The sequence below is a fragment of the Lotus japonicus genome, chromosome 5 (genome assembly GCF_012489685.1).
Source record: "Lotus japonicus ecotype B-129 chromosome 5, LjGifu_v1.2".
Taxonomy (NCBI): domain Eukaryota; kingdom Viridiplantae; phylum Streptophyta; class Magnoliopsida; order Fabales; family Fabaceae; genus Lotus; species Lotus japonicus.
Window position 1 is genome coordinate 22,321,320 of NC_080045.1, and position 25,292 is coordinate 22,346,611.

General features: G+C 39.4%; 1 protein-coding gene across 1 annotated transcript; it reads right to left on the reverse strand.

The window, feature by feature from the left end:
* Nucleotides 1-3,974: 3,974 nt before the first annotated feature.
* On the reverse strand, nt 3,975-5,036 carry LOC130719316 (uncharacterized). The gene has a single exon (XM_057569938.1). It carries the CDS (start codon nt 5,034-5,036, stop codon nt 3,975-3,977), a length of 1,062 nt encoding a protein of 353 aa, XP_057425921.1.
* Between the last annotated feature and the right edge of the window lie 20,256 nt (nt 5,037-25,292).

The window sequence follows — 25,292 nt, forward strand, 5'->3', positions numbered from 1 at the left end:
TCCACCAAAGGTTACAAATCCACCATCAGATCTAACTTGAATCCTGGGGAACATAGACTTTTCTCCCGTCATATGACGCGAGCATCCACTGTCCAGGTACCATTGTTGGCGTTTCCTTCGTTCTGTTAAGTAAATCTGCAACAGGAATTATTGATTTCTTAGGTACCCAGATTTTCTTGGGTCCTATAGGGTTAGTTGCACGCTTGGGAGGAATCTTCTTCTCATAGAAGATTTTCTTTCCTTCCCTTTCTATTGAACAGTTCACAACAAATTTAGATTCACTATCAATAGAAGAAGTAAACGATATATCAGACATAGTTTCATTAGACGGTTCACTGCTGTCAAAACCCAGACCACTTTTATCATATAAGTCTCTACTGTTTCCACATAGTTTAACTAAGTTGTCATGCCCTATTGTGAAAGTAGATAAATCATCAATCAAAACTTTGATTCTTTTCTTTAAAGCAGATACTTCCATTGTGGAGTCTTGTTTCTTTAAAAACTCATTTTCATGAATAATGGAATCTTTTTCTTTTAAAACTTTCTCATGTTCTTTTTGCAACTTGGAAAACTGTTTCTTCAGGTTCTTGTATTTTTCAGATAAAGTGTAAGAATGTTCAAGCAGTTCATTAAACTCTTCTTCAAGGTTTTCAGATCTTACCTCATCATCTTCATCATCATCTGATCCATCTACTGAAGCCATGAGAGCGAATAGAGATTCTTCATCTTCTTCTTCCTCGTCATCTTCAGAGTTGTTTTCAGAATCATCCCAGCCAGTTACTAGAGCTTTCTTCTTCTTGTAGAATGGTTTCCTGACAGGCTTTTTAGCTAGTCTAGGACAGTCTGGTTTGATGTGACCTGGCTTTTTGCATTCGAAACATGTAATGTTGCTTTTGTCTGCAGTTAAGGTGCTTTCACCTTTGTGTGGAAAGGATTTCTTTTTCTGACTTGGTTCTCTTTTGTTGTCCTTCTTCAGGCCTTTTCCTCTTTGTTGTTTGATCCACATCTTTTTGAACTTTCTGTTGAACAGTGCTTGCTCATCATCGGACAGTTCTTCTGAGGAATCTTCTTCATCAGACATTTCTTTCGTCTGACTGTTCTTGGAGATGTTAGCTTTGAAGGCGATGCTTTTCTGCTTCTTTAGGCTTTCATCTTGAGAAAGTTCAATCTCATGAACCTTCAGAGATCCCAGGAGATCTTCAAGTTTTAGTGTGCTAAGATCTCTTGCTTCTTGGATAGCAGTAACTTTGGGTCTCCATCTTTTAGGAAGGCACCTCAGTATTTTTGTGATTTGATCAATGTGTGCGTATGTGCGATCGAGATTTCGAAGACCATTGATAATGGTTTGAAATCTTGCGAACATTTCATCAATGGTTTCATTTTCCTTCATTTTGAAGGTTTCATATTCAGCCGCTAGTAAACTTACTTTGGCTTGACGTACATTTGCTGTACCTTCATAGGCAAGCCCTAGAGCTTCCCATACTTCTTTGGCAGTTGCGAGTCCATCAACTTTGTCCAACTGAGCTTTGCTTAAGGCACATAAGAGAAATAGTTTTGCCTTTGAATTGAGTTGGTAGTCTTTGCGTTGAGCTTCTGTCAACTGATCTTTCTTGATGGGTTCACCAGCGTCATCTTTATAGACGATGTTGCCATTTTCAATGATATCCCACAACTTGTAGCTTGAGGATTCTATGAAAAGTTGCATGTGCGTCTTCCAGTAGGGATATTCAGTTCCATCAAAGAAAGGAGGCTTGTTGGTGGATGAGCCCGTAGCGATAGCTTGATCTTCTGCCTTGGATCTTTACTCTACACCTGTTAAGATGTTAGTTCTAGAGCCTAAGCTCTGATGCCAATTGATATGTAAATAAGTAACACAAGAAAGGGGGGTTTGAATTGTGTTCTTTAAAAATTACTTGTTAAAACTTTAGTTTATGAAAAGAAGATAAGTTCTTAAGAAAACCGTTCTGGTGACTTTTCAAAAACTGTTTTAGTGCAGCGGAAGTAAGTAAATAAAGCAGAACGATCAGCACACAGGAATTTATACTGGTTCACCCTAAACGATTGGGCTACGTCCAGTACCTGGCCACCACCAAGATTTTCACTAGCAAGTATCAAGGACTTCTCCAATACAAGTATTAGACAGGACTTCTCCAAGTATTATCACGGACTTCTCCAAGTATTGTACAGGACTCCTCCTAGTATTATCACAGACTTCTCCAAGTATTGTACAGGACTCCTCCTACAATCAACAAGATTGTTTGGCTCTACAAGAAGTCTCTTCTCAAAAGAGTTGGTGTAGACAATTTATGGCACTGGAACTCTCAAGTGTTTTGGGTTCTGAAAGGACGTTGGAACACACAAGAGTTCAGAATCTAAGAGAGAAGTAAGAGAAAAGATTTGACTCTTTTAAGGTTTGGTATTCTCTCTTGATTTAGCAGAGGTATGAGATCGGATTTGACTCTTAGGAAATCTGTTGTGAGCTTTTAATGCTTTGAAGAATGTTTGGAGTAATTGCTCTGAGTTCTTTCTTTTCTTGCAATAAATTTTTCTCTTCTTCTCACCTTCAATCTTCAGATATGTCCTTTATATATGATCTTGCTAGTTGTGTAGCCGTTGAGACACAAAATCTGGCCGTTGTTTGTAGCCGTTGTGAGTGTCATCTAACCGTTGATTCAAATCTCCGGTTGGTAGCTTCATTAAATGCATGCTGCTGTTCAAAGCTATCCTTTAGCCAAAAAGGTGTACTTTGTCAGCTAGTAGGTGGTGATAGCTTTGGGCTACTTTGCAGAAGAGAGACATTTTGGAAAAGTGATGTTGACGTGTTGTCCTTTTTCCTTTTCATTGGTCATCGAGACTTCTCTCTTCAAAGGTAAATTAGTTTGCACGTGACCGGATTAGTTTCCTTCTGACTAAAGCATGGGGCAAATAGTTGAGATACAATTTTGACTTTCCCGCTCAAAGGCTTCTTCTGAAATTCTGAGGTATGACGTGGCATGAAACGATACAGAATAAGTGTCTTCCTCGTTTGCTGGACGATGCGGTCATATCTTGCGTAAACTTCTTTTTCCCTATAAGGCTTAGACATATTCGTTGAAGCATGTGACCTTATAATATATATTTCCTGAAAAATGTCATTAACATCTGGAATTAGATTTTAGTAGAGAAAAGTATTTATAAAAATTGTTAGGATCAAAATAAGATTGAAACACGTTGTAACACGTTTGAACTTAACACATTTCTGCTAACAAATCAAGTAGAAATTTCCATTCTACTGTATCATAGGCTTTAGCAAAGTCTATTTTTAGTAGATATCCACCATTTTGACTCTTGTTTAGATAATCCACCACCTCCGCAGCAATTAGAATACAATCGGTTATTTGTCTCCCCGGAGTAAATGCAAACTGATTTTCAGATATCAACTTTGGCATTACCCGTTGTAATCTTGCTGCGAGCACCTTAGAAACCAGTTTGTATATGCTTCCTATTAAACTTATAGGACGGAAATCAGCTACCTCTTGTGGAAGACTAGTTTTAGGAATCAGGGAGATGAAGGATGCATTCAATCCTCTCACAAGCTTCCCGTTAGCATGAAATTCCGCGAAAAACTTGCACACATCACCTTTGATTAGAGCCCAGAAATGTTTGAAAAAATTAAAGTTGAACCCATCGGGTCCGGGTGCTTTGTTACCATCACAGTTCTTGAGCACATCCAATATTTCATTCTCAGTGAATTCTTCCTCTAAGGCAGTTTTCTCCCTCGTAGATAGCTTCCTCATGTTTGGACATCATACTTTTGGTCTGATCAATTCCTCACGTGTGAAAACGGAATTAAAGTGCTCTCTTATGGCCTCTTTTATTGTTGTAGGATCATTAATCTCCTGCCCCCTTACTCTCAACCTGTGGATGTAGTTTCTTGTTCTCCTTGTTTTGCTTACAAAGTGGAAAAAAACTGTATTTTTATCTCCCTCTTTCAGCTATCTCACTCTTGATTTTTGGAGCCATTTGGATTCTTCTTTCTTATAACCTTCCCATAATCCACTGATTATCTGAGTCCTTTTAAGTCTCAGCTCCTCTGTCACACCTTCCTCTTCTAATCTCTCCATCACACTTTGTAATTCCCCTTCTAGCTCCTTGATTTTTTCCTCCTCATGTGCATGCGAGTGGCCTTTCCATTCTTTGATTTTAACTTTCAAATCCTTCAATTTTTTCTGCAATACATAACCTGTCCACCCCTGTACTGCATTTGTGCTCCACCATTCTTGTACAATTCTCTCAAAATCCTTGTCCAGAAGCCAGTTATTATAGAACATAAATGGCTTTGGACCCGAACTGAAATGCCCTATAACCAGAGAAACTGCTCTGTGATCTGAGAGTCCCCAATTTTCCACACGTTGAATGGCTTCCTCTAGAGATGACCAAGCTATCTCATTGAGTAACCACCTGTCAATTCTGCTCCATACCCGTCCATTTCTCGGACTAAACCAAGTAAACTCTGAATTTTGGAGGGGTAAATCAATCAATCTGCATTCATTCACAAAACTGCCAAAAGAGAGTTCAAGACCACCCAATCCTCCACTCCTATCCTCTGCGTTCAAGGTCGCATTGAAGTCTCCCCCCAAAACACACCCTTCCTGCCAGTTGCTAAGAAAGGTTCCCAGCTCAGCAAAGAATATCTCTCTTTCTCCTTCGATACTTGGTCCATAGATGTTACCAATCAGCAAATTTACATTCAGAGCAACATCTCTGGCAACTATGAATACATACCTATCCCTCTTGAAAGTTCGAATCAGGGAAAAAGCTGAGGCTTTCCACATGGTTAAGAGTCCACCAGCAACCCCAATTGCAGGTACCACCACGCTCTCAAAATTAAGAGCCTTGGCAAAATTCTGGGCTAGCTTCTCTTTCTGGGCATCTAATTTCGTTTCTTGCAACATCACCAGCTGTGGTTGGGCTTTCCTCAGGGCCTCCTTGACTTCCTGTCGCTTCTCTGCCTTCCCCAGTCCCCTGACATTCCATGATAGCCAAATCCTTTCCATTGCTTGTTGCTGATTCTGGTAAGAAGGTTCCAAGATCACCTTCGAGTGCAGCAATCGCCTTTTCGTCAGTGCCTTCGTATTCCAAACCCAGAACTTTGCCTAGCAGCCAGACCTTGGAAGCTCTAGTCATGTACCTACCATTTAAGTTCCTTTCTACTTGACTATTCTCCTTTGCCACTGGTGGATCCACTTCAGAGGAGGGAGCTTTGGGTTTTCGTCCTCTTCTCTTAAGGGGAGACAAGCCTTTTGTTAGATCTGTAGAATTTTGTGGCTCTGGAGCAATGTTCTTCACTTTCCTGGGTCTTCTATTTTCTTTTTCGGTGTAGGTTGCGGTGTGTTCCCAATATCCTCCTCATCTGGTTGAGATGACATAATTCGGGGTTGGAGCTCCATGGGTTGAGTAAGATTTGGCCCATCAAGAGGTAGTGGCCCAATAAAATTTTTCCTACAACTCATTTTTGGGCTTGGCTTTCCTTTCATTCCACCCATTAAGTGTTGTTCAGTGATTTTCCAGCTCAGCTTTGACAAAGAAAAGAAAGGTTGACTTTCCTCCTCCCCCACCAACCTGTACTTTTGTGTCCCCTCAAGGTTTAGCTCGAGACCAAAAGGACCACCTATTATTATCCTAGAATCAGAGTTGACCCTATTCCAGATCCCTTCAAGCCCAGAGATATCCACTTTGATGCTGGGTTTGTCTCCCCAACGTAATACACACTGTCCTATCTTGCCATTGCACCAATCAGCTTCACATGTTCCCTTTCTGTTTTCAAAAAATTTCCCCAAAAGGTGTTCCTTTTCTGTCACACCTTTACTGACTTCTGTACTAATCTCCTCATCCTCTACCTCCTGACAAACCACCATGGCCAAGGCATGGGATTCCGGTGAGTTTTCCGCCGCTTCATCTTCATCACTTCTCGCCACTGATTCCTCAACCACCGTCCCTATCGAAGCATGCTCTTCTTGGTTGGCGATACTTGAATTTTCTAGACTCCATACATGTTGATGTGGATCATCCTCTGACGCCATGATGCCTTCCCCTTCCATTACCACATTAATGATCTGATCATCAACTTGAATAGTCACCTTCCTTCTTTCGATGAAGGGGAGTGGGGAGCTCACTAGCACTCTGGCGAAATCGTATCTCCTGCGTACCTCTGTCGCCTCATCTACTGTGGTGAGTTCCCCAACAGAGCTGACAACCAGAGCGAAAAAATCTCTATTCCACACCCCCAGAGGCACCTGCCATACCCTCGTCCAAATGTGGTACATGATCATTTAGGAAATATTACATAAAAAAAAACTTGAACGTATAGGCCGAAAGTTCAAATCGTAAGAACCACACTTTTAGATAGACTTTTGATCTCTACCACACCCGGGTCAAAATTGTGAGAGCATTTTAACACACAAAAAATCTAACAAACATTTATATATTTATGCAATTGAAAATTGTAAAAAGTAAAAAATATAGTATTAAACAAATTTTAGATATAACAAAAGTCACTCGTGCAATGCACGAGTTACTCAACTAGTTTTAGTTTAAAAAACTGAAATTGAGAAAAGTTTTCCAAAACACAATTTTTAAAAACAAGCAAGTTTTTTTTTCAGTTTTTGAAAACATAAAACAGTTTTAAAAACTGTAATCAAACAATCCCTTATTTATTGCCCAAAAAACTCCAATCACTTAGAAACAAAACAACCAATGCAGTTTAACTAAAATTCAACAGATTGAACCCCCCGCCCCATGGGAGACAGTTTTGTTTCTAAACCCTTCATAATTATCTACTTCTAACGAACACTCGATCAAGTTATTTCCATAAGTATAAAGAAATACAGTTTAAAAAAATTCAAATGCAATGGTGACATAATAAACATATTTCTAGTTTGTTTTATTTTGGCATCATAATATGACATATTCAACAAATTCAATGTGTTTCTTAATTGAGCGATAATAATAACAACACTTATGGAATTGCATCTATGTTTATCCTTTCCTGATACCAAGAGTCACGCACAAATGATTAGTTTTAGAATGACGAAACATCCACACGGTGACAAAATCGCCAGGCTTCAATCCTTGCCTTTGGAAGAAAGTTTTCCACCCTTTACAAAACACATAGTACCTTTAAAAAATATTGCAGAAAAAAAAAGAATTAAGATATTACTATAATATTTGATGAAGACAAGTTTTAATTAAACTCTTCAACTATCTAGTTTCCTATTTTACCAGATACTAATTGTGATATATGATATATCCCAATGATTATGATAATTTTTTTTTTCTTACGGAGATTACTCTTTTTTTTAAACTTGATGATTTTCTTAAATATTTGTTTCCTTTAAAAACATTCTCCTTTCAAAAAAAGAATATTTAACACTACAATAATTATTTAAAGATACACTATATTTCCCATAAAAAAAAAGATACACTCTATTTAATTAAAAAAATTAAACTTGATGATTTTCTTAATTTGATAAGATCAATTATTTTTTGAAAACAGTATATTGATATGTTGTTTCGAAAACAATCTATTGAAAATCCAAAAAAAAAAAGAACAATCTATTGATATGATTTTATTAAATATACAAATACATGAAGAAGATCTATGATTTTATGAGAATTAAAACTATTAAAGATAACTTTCTTTCCTTAAAAAAAATGATGACTTTCGATGGAAAAAAAAAAACTTATGTCATATATCTATTTTAAAGTATCTAAAAGAAATAAAATTAATATCTAAAGAAGATTTTTAATTTTAAATTTAAAATCTGCAAGATAAGTTTAACTGCTGAAAAAAGTAAAAAACTATATTACAATAATAAACTCATGCTTTACCCTATCTCCTCTCTTTAGATCAGCAATATCTTCCATTGGACCCCACATCCATGATCGCCATGAGCACCGCCGTACGCCACCATCATCGCAACCCAAGTCCAACCTCATCTCTTATCTGAAGAAAGGGTTCTACTACAAAGAAGCAGGTTGGTGTGTTTGTTCAGTTCCAATCCAAATTGAGATACATATCTCATCATATTGCTAGACCCTTATTTATGAATCGTGACACGAATTGTATAATGTATTGTAAGATGAGGACACAAAAAAATAAGTCATAAATTGAATAATATATTGATATTGATACATCATAAAAATATACTGCAAAATAATTAAAGATTCAAGCCATAAGAAGAAAAATAGTTGTAAAAAGTTTAAGTGTTCCACCTAGTTCCAAGATATAAGCAAAAAAAAAATCAATAAAATGACAAAAAAGAATTACTTTGCTAATACATAAATCCTAGTAAATGATGAAAATATTATTCAAACTAGTTGAATCATATGCAACATGACCAGGCAAAAGTGCAACATGCATGCAACTTTGAATCGTATCGTAAGATTCAGCTCTCGAATTGAGACTGAATCGAGATACAAGATGAGATTCTAACACATTTGGATACGTACTGCGATATGTATCCCTCACACAAGAATTTTGTATCATTTCAAGATACGTATCATATGTATCGTAAGATACTGATAAAAATAAGGGTTTGAGCACAAAGAAGCAATTTTCGTGATAATAAAGGTTTCTGATTATTTAAGAAATTCTAAAATGCTTTTGTTCAAGCACAACAAATTTTTTTAATGTTTACTCTTTGTATATTCTTTTTTTGGTTACACTCTCTGTATATTCTATATTGATGTTGGTTGTTGTTTCTACCCCACATTTTCCTTTTCTTTTTAGCTTCAAGAAACTGTGTTTGATTAAGATTTCCACATGATTTTTTTAATCTGAGGGTTCTAGATTTTCAGAAAACTGTGTTTAACAACCAAATTTCTAAAATTTCTGCATCCGCCAGTGCTCAAGAGACTTAGATTTCCAAATATGGAAGGGTCCTCTAATCCTACAACTCAAAGAGCATGTCAACCAACTTCGGATGGATATTCTAATCATATAACTGAAGATGATAATACAAATATAAATACAACACTACAACCTCCAACAAAGATGCAAGGAAGCTCAGTATGGAGTGAATTTGAAAGGATTATTGAGAAGAACAGGGAAGTCAAGGCGAAATGCATGTATTGTGATAAAAAAACTCAGTGGCAATTCAAAGAATGAAACAAATCACTTGCGCATCTATTTAAATTAATGTGTTCAAAGAGCGATTAAGACGAGAAACCATACCAAAGGGCAAGCATTCATCATGCCTAAAACTGTACAAGGTAAGCAAGATATATGATTTGGAAATTATGATCCTGAAAAATACAAAGAAGTTGATTGAAAATGCAATAATCATGCATGATTATCCACTATCAATAGTGAATCATATTGGTTTTAGGAAAGTATTAGATTCTCTTCAACCATTATTTCAAGTTCCTGCTCGAAACACAATCAAGAAGGAGATTTTGAAAGTTTATGATATTGAGAGAACATGTGCTACGAAGATGCTAGACACTCATACAGGAAGAATAACCATTACCACGGACATGTGGACTGCAAATAACCAAAAAAGGGTGTATGTGGCGGTCACATCTCACTACATTAATGACACTTGGACTTTACAAACTCAAATTTTGAGGTAATAAAGTTTAGATTTTAACTTTATTCTATTTGTTGTTGTTTTATGATAAAATGGTAAATTCTAAATACATTTATTGTAGGTTCATTTATGTTCCAGCCCCTCACTCTGCTGAGAGATTTTGTAAAGTGCTTGTTGATTGATTGATGTACTGGAACATTGACTCAAAATTGTATACCATTACTTTAGATAACTGCACCACAAATGATAAAATGATTCGCCTTGTTAAGGATAAGTTGTTGTTGGAGTCTTTGATAAGGAATGGGTCTTTGCTTCATATGCGTTGTTGGGCGCACTTCCTAAATATAATTGTTGAGGACGGGCTACAGGTGGTGAAAGAGGGGGTAGAAAAGATTTGAGACAGTGTAGTGTATTGGAGTTGTACACAAAAAATAAAGGAAAAATTTAAAGAAATAGCTAAACAATTGAGAATTACTTGTACTAGAAGTTTAGCTTTCGATTGTCAAACCAGGTGGAACTCAACTTTTAAGATGCTTGAGATTGTCATCCCATACAATGATGTATTTATTAGGCTAAGTCAACGTGATTCTCAATACGATTGTTTGCTAAGTGATTCACAATGGAAATTTGCAAAGGATGTTTGTGGGTGCCTAGAATTGTTTAATGAAATAACTGACATGATTTCAGGTGCACAATATCCAACTGCCAACATTTATTTTTCTAACATTTGTAAGATTAAGTTGGGAATAACGCAGGGATGAAGTCCTTCAATCAATTGATTCAGAAGATGACAGAAAATATGATTGCAAAATTTTAAATTTATTGCAATGTGATTCATGATATTATGAGAGTTGCTACAATTCTGGATCCTAGGTTTAAGATGTCATTGCTTAAGTTCTAATTTGCAAAGTTGTATGCCAAAGACTCAAATGCACAAGTTTAAAGAACCTGAAAATTGTGTTATGATCTACTTCATGATTATCAACATCTTGCAAATTCTAGTACAAGCTCTCCATTGATCGGTAGAAATGATGGTAATGTTAGCCCTGATGAGGAAGAATATGAGCAGTATATTGAGAGGGAAGAAACTGAATATTCAACTCCCAAAACTGAGTTGGCTCATTATTTAGGTGAGAAAGTTATAAAAAGGGAACCAGATTTTGACATTCTTAATTGGTGGAAGGTAAATCAAAGCATGTATCCAACACTTCAAAAAATTGCAAGAGATATGTTAGCTATTCCTATCACTTTAGTAGCTTCTGAATCAAAATTCAGCACTAGTGGTCGAATATTGAGCCCTCAACGTAGTCGACTTAATTGGACAACTGTAGAGGCCTTGATGTGTGCTAGGAGTTGACTATGGTCTATTATAGTCTATTAATAATGATGTTAAAGTTTTAAACTATTAATTCAATATCATATTTAATATAGAATAATGTTTATATATTGTCAACTAATCATTCTTCGATATGAAATATTTATAGGAAATTTGACTTCTAGTGTTGCACAAAAATATGCTATTGTATTAAATGAAATGGGGTTCGATGACGAAGGTATGTTATACTTCATTTGCTTTAAATATTTTAAGCTTTGATGTTTAATTTAATTTTTGTTTATTTCTTATTACAACTAAACTAAGGGATGACTATGTTCAAGATGAATAGTTGTTGCATCTATGCTTTGATGCAAAATATGGTTAATATTGCAGTTAACTTTAATTAAAACAATTTATTTTAATATTTTCTAAAACAAAATTACTAATGAACTTAACATGAATATAAAAGGTGTCTATGTTTGGGAGTTGCTGTTGTTTTAATTTGAAAAAGGTTGGTGTTAAAGATTGTTGATTTTAATTTAAATTGGACTTGATACTATGTTTATCTTTAGCCTTGAATAGTTGGATAGAGCCATTGATGGATGTTCTTTCGGTATTTTTTTCTGTTGAATTTATGCTTGTTGTTGAAGACTTTGAATTGTTGACTATTGAGTTTAATTCACTTTCCATTCGACTTGTGTGTTTTTAATGTAGTTGGGATATTTGTGAACCATGAAATGTGTTGGTATTTGGTATTGGACCTTAGTTATCTAATTTTAATTGTAAGAGTTCAGAAACTTTGTTATGAATGTAGTTTAATGCAACAGTGCACATGTTCTCAACGGGTTTTGTTCTATCCAAGAACATAGAGATAGAGTATAACTCCTAGAGTGTGAGGATTGCACTATGAGAGAGAATCTAGAGAGAGAGAAAATAACTGAATATCAAATGTGTATTTCTCAAATAAGCCCAGAGTCCCTTACACTTGGTAACCGTCCCCTATTTATAGATTTGAGGTTGGGCCTTTGTGCCTTTAATCTGTCTAAATGGGCCGGTTGGGCCTTGGGGAGAGCGGCCCAAAAGACCTGGGTCTATCCCACGCTTAAGTGTGAGCATCCTGGGCGAGGGACCCTGGGGGCTCGCCCAGTCCACAAGTCCACAAGACACCGAGCTCGAAGCATGAGAGCTGAGTGTGTCTTTAAACAGAAGAACCCAAGGCGAGGACCATAAAAGACTAAACAATGCCAAAACTTATCAGAATTAAAAAGCAATGGCCAACATGGCTGGGAGAATAAAGTCAAAAATCTTCGTATTCTAAACTTTTCGCTGCTCCACCCTTTTCCTAGGCAAACTGAGTCCACAAGCAGTCCCAGGGCGATGGCACTGGACCTGCTCGCCTTGCCAGCACTGCGCACGTGCCCTAGTATCATGACACTTTGACAGGTGTTGTGCGTTCGCCACGCGTTGCGCCCTGAAATAGTTTTTAAATCAGCAAATCCACTGAATCTCAACTGCCACTTCTGAAATGTCTCTTCGAATCCCAGCGAACCCTGTCAACCCAAATTTCAACCAATAAGCTTTCGTTATGGTACCTTCCCTTTAATGCGTTATGTCAAACCCTGACATTTTTTGAATTTGAATCAATCAGCATCAACGGTTACAACTTTTCGCCTAACACGCTGCCTTTACTTTTTCGGGATTAATGCCACGTTTCCCAAGTAATCAATCCACCTTTATCATGATGGACACGATTTCCGAACCGACTCTTAATTCATATTTTAAAACTTTCTTTCTTCTCCACTTTCGCCATTCTTGAACATCCGGCGATAATCCAAAAGTCATAGACTCAACATTTCCTGTGAGCCTTCTCCCTTCATCCTCAGAAATGACTCCCAAGCGTCGTACCCAAAGGTCCTCCCAATCTCGAAGTGCTGCCTCTGCGCCCCCCTCCTGCCCCGGCGGCTACGCCTCCTGCCGGGGAAACTCCTCTTAACGAAGATGAGAAAGATGCCTTTTGGCGACAAATTTTCATCAATCTACCCAAGCCCACAGTCGAAGAGCCTAAGCATGCAACCATTTGTCAAACCACTGAGCTGTCTACTGACGAGTCCATCGCCGAGTCAATTCGTAAAGCCGGAGGGCTCTGCCGTGAGAAGTCTTTGGAGGATGCCCTCATCATCGGTCCAGGCTTGGACATTCGTCGCCCTTGGAGGTGTCGTGGTCTTGAACAAAAGGATAAACTGCCACATTTCTGAAGGTATGAAAAACGGTAGAAAGGGGGGGTTTGAATAACGTTTTCAGTATAAAACTTCCACCTTAAAGATTTTGACAAATCTTTCGAGAACTTAAGTGCTAAAGATAAGAGATAGAAAAGCACACAAGGATTTTATCCTGGTTCACTTGATAAATCACTCAAGCTACTCCAGTCCACCCGTTAAGGTGATTTCTTCCTTCTTAGAATGAAGGCAATCCATTAATCAGGTAAGAGTTACAACTGCACTTGAAACCTACAAGTGACTAACAATTACACTGACTTAGCTCACACCAAGATTCACTCTCTTAGTCTTCTGTAGGATCCGATCAGCCTTGATCTCCTAAAGGAACTAAACAAACTGTTTATCAAAGAATTGTTTACAAGAGATTTGCTTCTAAAAAGCTAATAGTAAACTCAATGAATTTCAGATGAAAGAAAACTTAGAAGAATTTAAGTTTGTCTTGCGCGTATATGAATGCTTCTAGCCGTTTCTTTCAGTCTTCAGCCTCTTTATATACTCCAAGGATTAGGGTTGAGCGTTGCATGGGAAATGCTACCGTTGGAGGGCAGTTCTGGAAAATCCAGCTTCTGCTGTGTCTGAGACTGTTAGGTAGGTCGTCAGGAAGGTACAGTTGCTTTTGTACTTGGATAGCGACTTGACCTTTAAACCTAGGAGACTTCTGATCAGGGGAATGCTTCATATTGGAACTTGTGAAGCCGGTTGATCAGAGTCAGAGGGAAAGCCCAGATCCTCTGACCATTGTTTCTTCTGGTTCTGAGCTCAGAGGGAAGGACATGGTCTTCAGAGTATCTTGCTTCTGGACAACAGAATTTCACTAATCAGCTTCTAGATCTTCAGAGTCTTCTACACCATCAGAATATCTGAGCCTTCAGTGTTTCTTGGTTATCAGACTTTCTGGATCTTCAGAACTTCTAGTGACTGAGTCCACATCAGAGTTTGTATAACTTCAGAACTTCTGAAGCTTTTCCACTGTTCATACTGAACATGGTGAATGCGAAAGCGTTGCTTGGGTTGCTCTTTATACACAGTGCTTCTGATTTGTGTGAGATTGAGTTGAGGTCAGAGCCTGTAAATAGCACACTCAGAAGAACACGTTAGAGTACCACAATTGTTCATATCAAAAGGTTAATTTGTAATCATCAAAACATAGAGTTGTACTACTAGATCAAAACTTGATCTTACAATCTCCCCCTTTTTGATGATGACAAAACTAAGATTTTTGATGAACAATTCTTAAACATTAAACTAAATTCACTCAGAGTTTAGAGATATAGAATAAGACTTATCCTGATGTGAATAGTTTATCTTGCTCATTCTGAATTCAAGTCACTGCTTGATTCTGAGCTTAGCTCCCCCTTAATCTAATACTTGATGAAAACGTTAGTAAAGTCTAGATTTAGAGCTAAATGATATAAGAGTTCAGAGTGAAAAACTTATGACATAGATGAAAATCGAGTAATCAGAGCGCATAAGTAATCAGAGTCACGGACAAGGTATCAGAGTCTTGGGTATCAGAGTCAACTTGGAATCACTTCAGAAGAAGTGAAATGTATTCCTTGTATTTGCCCAGTGACACATCTATGGTCATGAAGGTGGAACTCTTAAATTCTCCAAAAGAGAAAAAAAATAAATCACACTAACACATCTTACACATCAAAAACTGGGTTTACTCCCCCTTTTTGTCATAAGCAAAAAGCTTGGGGTGTGAAAAACTTAGTTTGAAGTACAGGGTACTCCCCCTTAGAGAAGGCCTAAGTTTAAAGAAAATGAAAACGATGCAATAATCAGAGTTAGGCGAAATGAATAGAAGAGTTAATGCAAGAGAAGAACGTTTACCACCGGTCAAGGGAGTAAAGAGAAGGGTCAGTTACCAAGAATGTAATCTCGAGAAACTGTAGGAGCATTAACTTTCAGAGAGAAAGTGAAGCCTATATAAAGAGTGAGAGAGAGAGGTAAGCTTCACAACGCGAACAATTTTCAGAAGAAAAATGGCATCATACATCGTAGCACTAGAAGAGCTGAGGAAGAAGGCCTTCGAGGAGGACTTGTTCCTGAACATCAGGCATCCAGAGGGTACAACGACCATCTCGGAGCTAACACGGATACTGCTGGAGGAGGACCTGCGTCCAGAGTTGAAGAGAGACCTGAGGGAATTTCTTGCCTTCGTGGAGGAGGTGCAAGAACTCAGCCGGCTTGAACTCAAGCTGCTGGAAGAAAAAGAGAGTTTGGAAGAGAAGCTCAAGACTGCAGAAGAGATTCTGGAGAGGGATGAGCTAAAGAACAGGCTCAACAACATCCAGCATGCACTGGAGCGTCTGGAGAAGGATAGGTCAGAGCAGCGCCAGGAGTGCAGAAGAATGAGGAGGGATTCTCCATTCTAGATTCTATGGAAAGAATGTATGATGTAAACATAAAGAGAGTATGAATAAAAAGATTTTTGCAAACACATGTGACAAAAATATATATAGATATGCATAGATAATCACAAACGAACAAAGTAGAATAAATAAGTAAAAAGAAACAGAAGTTAACAAAATAAAACAACGTTAAAGAAAAAGAAAAGCGAAGAGATCCTAAAACTAGGGTTTATCAGTTCGACGCATAAGTTCCATCATCATGTGCTTCATTTCAATTAGCATGGATTCATGAGTGTCAAGACGTTGTTCCATGATGTCGAGTCTGGACGAGCTTGACTGAGTAGAACTGGAAGGAACATTCTGAGCAGCTTGAGGATCTGGAATGGAAGCAGAAGCAGCAGGAGTAAACACTACTGGTGCAAGTGCTTGGCATCTAAGGGCTTCAGCCTCAGCCTCAAGTCGCTCTGCCTCTAATCTGGCTTGTTTAGCTTGAGCTGCTGCTTGACGTGCAGCTTCTTCTGCTTGAGCTTTCTTTCTCTTAGCTTCTTCAATAGCTTCAAGAAGCTTATGTCTCTGTTCTTGTTCATGAAGAGCCACCCTTCTAGCAAACCTTTGCTTTGCAGCCTCAATCCTCTGACTTCCCTCTGCATGCAGGAGCTGCATCATAATTGGAACTTGAGCCACTAGCCAAGTGTCCAGGTTGTTCCACTCATCAGCCACACGTTCAGCATTCTCACTTAGGTCAGTCTGACCGTGCACATTGCGTAGCATCAAAGAGGCTTCATGATAGAAAATATTGATGCACTCAGAGAGAGATGTGGGTCGGAGGTGAGTGTAAGGAATTATGGAGAGGTTGGTTTCAGGAGAGGCTGGGTGATTGCTGCTGTGAGCTTCAGAGGCACCTTGTGGAGAGCCAATGTTAAACATTTGAGCATTGGGTTCAGAGGTTCCAAGGTGAGGTTCTGAAGTTTCAACCAGAGGATGAGGTGATCTAACCGAGGATTGGTTAGACACAGATTGTTCTGGTTCAGGTTCTGGTTGAATAGGCTCTTGTTGGTCAGGGGCAGGGTGAGCTTGTTGAGCCAAAGGGTCTGCCTCATGTAAAGGATTGGCCAAGATAGGTTCATCTGGGTCAACTAGACGTTCAGGTCTAGGGCCAGGATATCTCCTAGGGCTTGGACAAGTGAGATAATACTCTTCTAAAGTAGACACCTTTTCTTTTCTAACCTCCATGAATTTTCTAATGGATTCAGAGTTATTGGAGGGAGAAGAGTCAATAACATTGGTTGGGAAGGATACAGGTGTAAGGGCTGTGGAAGAGTCTGTATCCGTGGGTCTGAGAGCCCGACGTTCTGATGCTCTTGGGACAGAGTGATCAGAAGTTCTGGGTCTAGGTTCTGTTTGGATAGGCTCTGGTTGTTCAAGAATGATGGGTTCAGAAGTTAATGGGTTGTATGGAATGGTAATGGGAGAGGTTGGTTCTTCTGACCTAGAGGGTTGGTTCTGGAGCAAATTCCAGAGAGGTGCTTCAGTAGGAGAAGGTTGAAAAAATGAAGACCTTGGGGAATGTGGTGGAGAGGTGGTTTGTGCAGCTGGTTGGGATTCAGGAATAGGAGTGAGGGGATTTGAAGATTGTTTGAGCAGGGCTAAAATGGGAAGTGCATCAAATAAGTTCAAATCATCATCAGAAGCAATTGCAGACTTACTTGAATGTGCTGATGATCTTGTCACTCTGGCAGGAGTTTCAATCCGTCTGATCACTTCAGCAGCTGGTTCCACCCGAGTAGGCTTCACCACAATTCTGACCTGCTTCTTCTTCTTCTTAGGAGGACCATCCTCATTATCACCATCATCACCATCATCACCATCATCGGGCTTGCTGGTTTCATCTTGCTTTCTCTTGGATTGACCAGCCTTCTTCTTTTTGATCAGAGGGACATCTGATTCCTCAGAAGATTCTTCTAGGATCATCTTCCTCTGAATTTTCTTCTTGGGAGGAGAAGGAAACTCTGGAGCTGGCGGCAGTCTGCTGAAGAAATCATCGAGATCAATTTCGAATCCTTGAGCCCTTAGGTCTTCAACATAGCACCTAATGGCGTCAGGATTGTCTGCATGTGTCCACAGAGGGTAGTCATTCAGAGGCATCCTTCTACTTCTGATCTCAGAGGATGTGTCTTCATGGGAAGGAGCAATCTTCTTCTTGATTAGGCCCATCTTCTTTAGAGAATTTGCAGTGAAGACATCACTGACAATGGTGGTCAGATCCTCTGTGCATCCAGCATTTATCAGATCTTGAATGAGGCCACTCTCAATGAAGAGATCAGACAAAAGTCTCCCGAAGGGAATATACTTGATCGCTGACTTGATGGAGGCAGTGGTACGAGACTTTCAGATACACTCCTTCAAGTAGGAGAACAGGAAGTAGGGAAGACAAATCTTCTTCTTGTCTTGGATGAAGAACAGCATCGCCTTCTGGTTGAAGTTGATGTAGTCTGGGGAACTGCCCTTTGGTCTCTGGTTTATGCAGTGGAGCAAAATTTTGTGCCAGATCCTGAGCTTGGGATGAAGGACCATCACCTTGTAATTCGTCTTGCCCGGTTTGTAATTGGTGTACAGGGCCTTGTTGATCTCATCCTTCGTCTTGGGTTTCAGCTTCGATTCCGTGAATTGGAAACGATACCCAAAAGCAGTTTCTGCACCCAGCAAGTTCACGAAGGACTTCTCTGTGATGATGATCTTTCTTCCAAGAATGTGAGATACCACCTGAGTATCATCGCAGTCGGTGTGCTTCCAGAATTCCTTGACCAGTTTATCATACACCGGTCCTCGAAGTCTGTTGAAGTAATTTCCCCAACCTTGAACTTGGACTTCAGGACGAAGATCATACCCATTTGTAGCCAGGTTGTCGAGGTTGAATCTCCATTCTGCCAGGACTTGAAGTTCCTCAGGAGCATATACGCAGTGAACGGCACAGCCCCGTTCTGCAATTGGAATAATCTGCTCTTGAGCTTGACCTTGATCTTGTGTCGGATTCTCAGGACCCCTTTGACCCGTTGCTAGACCAACTACCATGTGAGGGAACTGGGTTGCATCTGCAGTAGCTCTTCTGGTTTGACTCACCATTTTTGAAGCGGTTGAAGGTTTGAGGTAGAAGATGAAGGTTGAAAGATGAAGAGAGATCGAGAGAGAAAACGAGGATAAGCGGTTTTGAAATAGCAGAGAGAGAGAGTAAAGACCGGAAGTGAAAGAGATCGTGTGTGTATAGTGGGTTTTGACAAATAACCGTTGTTGATTCAAAAAGCAATTTAAGATCAACGGTTGAAAATTAAAGATAGATAATAACAGTAAATACACAAATCACACACAGGAGAGAAGCACATCTACACGCAATCATAACAGACTGTCACACGGGCACAAGGAACTATGCATCAGAAATACTGACACACGTGTTGCTGTCTCAGCTTCAGAGTCAGTACCAGTGGGTACACACACTCTGATTGAGTTACCTTCTGGACTAGACATCTTCTGATCAAGAAGTATCATAGTCAGAGGTTCTGATCCATCTTCACTCTGGACAAAAGTCCATGTTCAGATTTTTCAGAATAAAATTGAATCTATCCTCTGCTAAGGGCTTTGTAAAGATATCTGTCCATTGATGGTCAGTATCAACAAACTTCAGAAGAAGTACGCCCTTCTGTACATAATCTCTAATAAAGTGATACTTTACCTCAATGTGCTTTGCCCTTGAATGCAAGATAGGATTCTTACTCAATGAGATTGCAGCAGTGTTATCACAATAGATTGAGATATTGCTCTCAAGGATCTGATAATCCTCCAGCTGATGTTTCATCCAGAGCATCTGAGTGCTGCATATTGCTGCTGAGATATATTCTGCCTCTGCAGTTGATAGTGTAATGGTTGATTGCCTCTTGCTTGCCCATGAGACTAGATTGCTTCCCAGAAATTGACAATTTCCAGAAGTACTTTTTCTCTCTGTTCTATCTCCAGCATAATCAGCATCACAGTAACCTGAAAGCTTATACTCTGATGTTTTCTTATACATCAAGCCAAGGTTAGTGGTGCCTTTCAGATACCTTAGGATCCTCTTAACAGCAGTTAAGTGGGTTTCCCTTGGATCTGATTGGAAACGAGCACATAAATGAACACTAAATAGTATGTCTGGCCTAGATGCAGTTAAGTATAGAAGTGAACCTATCATGCCACGATAGAGCTTCTGACATACTTTACCACTTTTATCTTCTTTCTCCAGAATGCATGTAGGATGCATTGGAGTCTTGGCCACTGTAGATTCCAGCATATTGAACTTCTTCAGAAGTTCTTTAGTGTACTTGCTCTGATGGATATATGTTCCTTATGGTGTTTGATGAACATAGACTTCCTCTGAAATATAACCATTTAGGAAGGCACTCTTCACGTCCATCTGATGTAGAACTATGTTGTGATTTACTGAAAAAGAGATCAACAGTCTGATTGCCTCCAGTCTTGCTACTGGAGCAAATGTTTCAGTGTAGTCTATTCCTTCCTGCTGGCTGTAGCCTTGAGCAACTAGCCTTGCCTTGTTTGTGACTACATCTCCTTTCTCATTCAGCTTGTTTCTGAATACCCATTTCGTTCCAATAACATGGACACTCTCAGGCTTCTTCACTAAGCTCCAAACATCGTTCTTGGAGAATTGATTCAATTCTTCTTCCATGGCCAGAATCCAATCCTTGTCCTGAAGAGCTTCATCTATGGACTTGGGTTCAATTAAGGACACCAATCCTTTCAGACTGAGCAAGGTCTCTTCAGAGGGTCTGAAGGCAGATCTGGTTCTGACTGGTTCGTATTTGTTGCCCAAAATCAATTCCTTAGGGTGAGCTGCAGTGATTCTGCTCTTCTTCAGAGTTTGTGAGTTAGAGGGACCAGCTTCTTCCTCTGGTTCATCTTCCTCTGGCTCAACTTCCTCTGGAGCTTTGCCTTTGTCAGAAACATTAATGCTTAAATCTGCAAACTTTTCAACTAGCTTTGACTGGTCAGAGTCAAGCTTATCGTCAAATCTAACATGAATAGATTCTTCAATAGTCTTAGCATCAGTATTATAAAATCTAAAACCTTTAGATCTCTCAGAATAACCAAGTAATAGACATTTAGAAGACTTAGCATCAAATTTATGCAATCTATCCTTAGTATTGAGAACATAACAAACACAGCCAAAAGGATGAAAATAAGAAATGTTGGGTTTTATGTTCTTCCACAATTCATAAGGAGTCTTATTCAGAATTGGTCTCACAGAGATTCTGTTCTGAATGTAACATGCTGTATTTACTGCCTCTGCCCAAAAGTGCTTAGCCATGCCAGTTTCTTGGAGCATGGTTCTAGCCATCTCCTGAAGAGTTCTGTTCTTCCTCTCAACAACACCATTTTGTTGAGGAGTTCTGGGACAAGAGAAATCATGTGCAATTCCATAGGAATCAAACAGACTCTCAAACTTGTCATTCTCAAACTCTCCACCATGGTCACTTCTGACACGCACAATCCTACAAGCCTTCTCGTTTTGCACTTGAGCAATGAAGGTAGAGAACACAGCATGAGACTCATCCTTGCGGGTTAGAAACTTTACCCATGTCCAGCGGCTATAGTCATCAACGATAACCATCCCATATCTCTTGTCACCTATAGACTCAGTTTTCACTGGTCCAAAAAGGTCGATATGCAGAAGTTCTAACGGCCTTGAGGTTGAGACAACATTCTTTGCCTTGAAAGGGACTTTTGTGAATTTGCCTTTCTGACATGCTTCACAAAGAGCGTCTGAAGCGAACTTCAGATTGGGTAAGCCCCTGACAAGGTTTAGCTTGCTCAGCTGAGAAATCTTTCTCATACTGGCATGCCCTAACCGTCTATGCCATACCCACTGCTCTTCATTAACAAACAGAAGGCACTTCACATTCTGAGCCTCCAACTCAGATAATCTGATCTTATAAATGTTGTTCTTCCTCTTGCTGTTAAACAGAACAGAGCCATCGATTTGACTTACAGCCCGGCAGGACTTTTGATTGAATATAACATCATAACCCTTGTCAGCTAATTGACTTATAGACAATAAGTTATGTGTTAAGCCGTCTACCAATAACACATTATCAATGCATGGACTACTATCTACACAAATAGTACCAGTACCAACAATTTTACCCTTTTCATTTCCTCCAAAGCCAACTTCGCCTCCAGGCTTAAGTTTCAGCTCTCGGAACATACGCCTTTCTCCCGTCATGTGACGCGAGCATCCACTGTCCAGATACCATGATTGGTGTTTCAGTGGAGCTATCAAGGATATCTGCAACATAGATAATCTTGTCCTTAGGTACCCACTTTCTGGGTCCTCTCTTGTTAGTTACCCCAGAGGTTCTGATCACCTTGGGTGTCTCAACATGATATTTTAAAGGAATATTTGCATGATATTTAGTCATAGAGAAGGATCCCTTTTTAAGAGGGTTTTTAGCAACTTTAGCAGGTACAGGATCAGGCAATATGGTACCAGAGGGAACAAAGCATTCATACAAGGATTTAGCTTTAGACACAGAGGGCTCATTTCTAATTGGTTTAGAATAGCCAATGCCATGCATTCCATTTCTGCTGACGCCATAGATCATTGAAGCCATTAAGCTTCTATCCACGCTTTTAGCTAGGAATCTTTGAAAAGACTTTTCATACTTAGATTCATTTCTACAACCAGAGGCATCACAGGCAACAATTTCTTCTAACTTAGCAATCTGGTTCTTAAGCACAGAGTTAGAATTGATCAAGGCATGATTATCATTTTTCAAATCAGAAATAATTTTCTCATGTTCAGAAGGAGTCTTGGAAACAGCAGATAAGTTCTTTTTCAGCTTCTTATGCTTAGACAATAAGGAGTTATACTTATCCATAATATCAGACAATGCATGTTTCAGTTCAGAGGTAGAGAAAGAAGCGAATACCTCATTTTCATTGTCTGAGTTAGGATTTCCTTCTAACTCTGAGTCAGAGTCAACAGCTCCCTTTGACTCTGCTTCCTTGTCTTTGACAATAGCCATGAGTCCTTGGACTTCACCATCAGAGTCAACATCCTCTGACTCTGATTCATCAAATGTCACCATCAGACTCTTCTTTGTCTTGAAGTGCTTCTTTGGCTTCTTGTCCTTCTTCAATTTTGGACAGTCACTTTTGTAGTGCCCTGATTCTTTGCACTCAAAGCATGTGACTTCCTTAAGTGAGGACTTCTTCTGACCTGAGGATTCAGACTTTCCTTTTGCCTTTCCAGAGCCTTTGTATTTGCTCTGCCTGTGCTTCCAGATGCGATTGAGTCTCTTGGAGATCAGAGTCAGCTCATCTTCATCAGAATCTTCTGATGCTTCTTCAGATTCCTCTTCTTCAGCTTGAAGAGCTTTTGACTTCTCAACCTTAGCCTTTTCAGATTTAGATTTCAAGGCTATGGACTTTTTCCTCAGATCTTGCATCTCTGAGCGCTTCAGCTCATGGCATTTCAAAATGCTGATGAGTTCTTCTAAACTCATATTCTCAACGTCTCTCGTGAGCTCTATTGAAGTCACTAAAGGCATCCAACTTTCAGGAAGACACCTGATGACCCTTATGACATGATCTTTTGTTGTGTAGCTCTTGTTGAGAGGTCGTATGCCAGCTACAAGCAACTGAAATCTGGAGAACATTTCTTCAATGGACTCATTTGGCTCCATGATGAAGGATTCATACTTTTGGATCAAAGACAATGCCTTTGATTCTTTGACTTTCTTGTTTCCTTCATGAGACATCTTTAGAGATTCGAAAATGCCTTTCGCAAACTCACGATCTGTAATCTTCTGGTACTCTTCATAGGAAATAGCACTTAGAAGAATTGCTCTTGCTTTGTGATGTTGTGAGTACAGCTTCTTTTGATCTGCAGTCATCTCTGACCTTGGGATCTTCTTGCCATCTGCATCAATTGGACGCTCGTAGCCATCCACAATAATATCCCAGAGATCTGCATCGAAACCCAGAAAGAAACTTTCCAGTCTATCTTTCCAATATTCGAACCTTTGACCGTCGAACATAGGAGGCTTTGCATTGTAACCATCTCTTTGAGTTTCACTGGTGGTGGCAGCCATTGTTTTTCACACGCCCGGATCACTGAACACTGTTAGGTGTGGTAATCAGAACTTGCGCTCTGATACCAATTGAAGGTATGAAAAACGGTAGAAAGGGGGGGTTTGAATAACGTTTTCGGTATAAAACTTCCACCTTAAAGATTTTGACAAATCTTTCGAGAACTTAAGTGCTAAAGATAAGAGATAGAAAAGCACACAAGGATTTTATCCTGGTTCACTTGATAAATCACTCAAGCTACTCCAGTCCACCCGTTAAGGTGATTTCTTCCTTCTTAGAATGAAGGCAATCCACTAATCAGGTAAGAGTTACAACTGCACTTGAAACCTACAAGTGACTAACAATTACACTGACTTAGCTCACACCAAGATTCACTCTCTTAGTCTTCTCTAGGATCCGATCAGCCTTGATCTCCTAAAGGAACTAAACAAACTGTTTATCAAAGAATTGTTTACAAGAGATTTGCTTCTAAAAAGCTAATAGTAAACTCAATGAATTTTCAGATGAAAGAAAGCTTAGAAGAATTTAAGTTTGTCTTGCGCGTATATGAATGCTTCTAGCCGTTTCTTTCAGTCTTCAGCCTCTTTATATACTCCAAGGATTAGGGTTGAGCGTTGCATGAGAAATGCTACCGTTGGAGGGCAGTTCTGGAAAATCCAGCTTCTGCTGTGTCTGAGACTGTTAGGTAGGTCGTCAGGAAGGTACAGTTGCTTTTGTACTTGGATAGCGACTTGACCTTTAAACCTAGGAGACTTCTGATCAGGGGAATGCTTCATATTGGAACTTGTGAAGTCGGTTGATCAGAGTCAGAGGGAAAGCCCAGATCCTCTGACCATTGTTTCTTCTGGTTCTGAGCTCAGAGGGAAGGACATGGTCTTCAGAGTATCTTGCTTCTGGACAACAGAATTTCACTAATCAGCTTCTAGATCTTCAGAGTCTTCTACACCATCAGAATATCTGAGCCTTCAGTGTTTCTTGGTTATCAGACTTTCTGGATCTTCAGAACTTCTAGTGACTGAGTCCACATCAGAGTTTGTATAACTTCAGAACTTCTGAAGCTTTTCCACTGTTCATACTGAACATGGTGAATGCGAAAGCGTTGCTTGGGTTGCTCTTTATACACAGTGCTTCTGATTTGTGTGAGATTGAGTTGAGGTCAGAGCCTGTAAATAGCACACTCAGAAGAACACATTAGAGTACCACAATTGTTCATATCAAAAGGTTAACTTGTAATCATCAAAACATAGAGTTGTACTACTAGATCAAAACTTGATCTTACAATTTCTTCTATGTTTATGAATATTTCTACCTTGAGTTAAGAATCAAATTACCCTTTTCCCCGTTCCTCTTCCAAGTCATGAGGGAAATCAACGTGGCCCCTTGCCAACTCCATCAGAATGCTTGGGCCTTCATCCATTGCTTCGAGATCCTCTGCGAAGCTATCGGCCTCGAAGCAAAAGCCTCACACTTTTTCTACTTTTATGGGGTAGACCCAAAATGCCTGAAGACAGAAACTCCCAGATGGATTTCCTTAAAATCCCGCTCAGGTCGGCAGCGCTTTTACCTTTATAAGAGTAACATTAAGAAGGGCCCCGGGCGACGCTATTTCCGTGTGATCGTTCATCCCTCTTACCCTGAA

What these genes read in the sequence shown, in the direction of transcription:
- LOC130719316 (XM_057569938.1), bottom strand. Translation starts at nt 5,036, where the DNA reads ATGGAAAGGATTTGGCTATCATGGAATGTCAGGGGACTGGGGAAGGCA.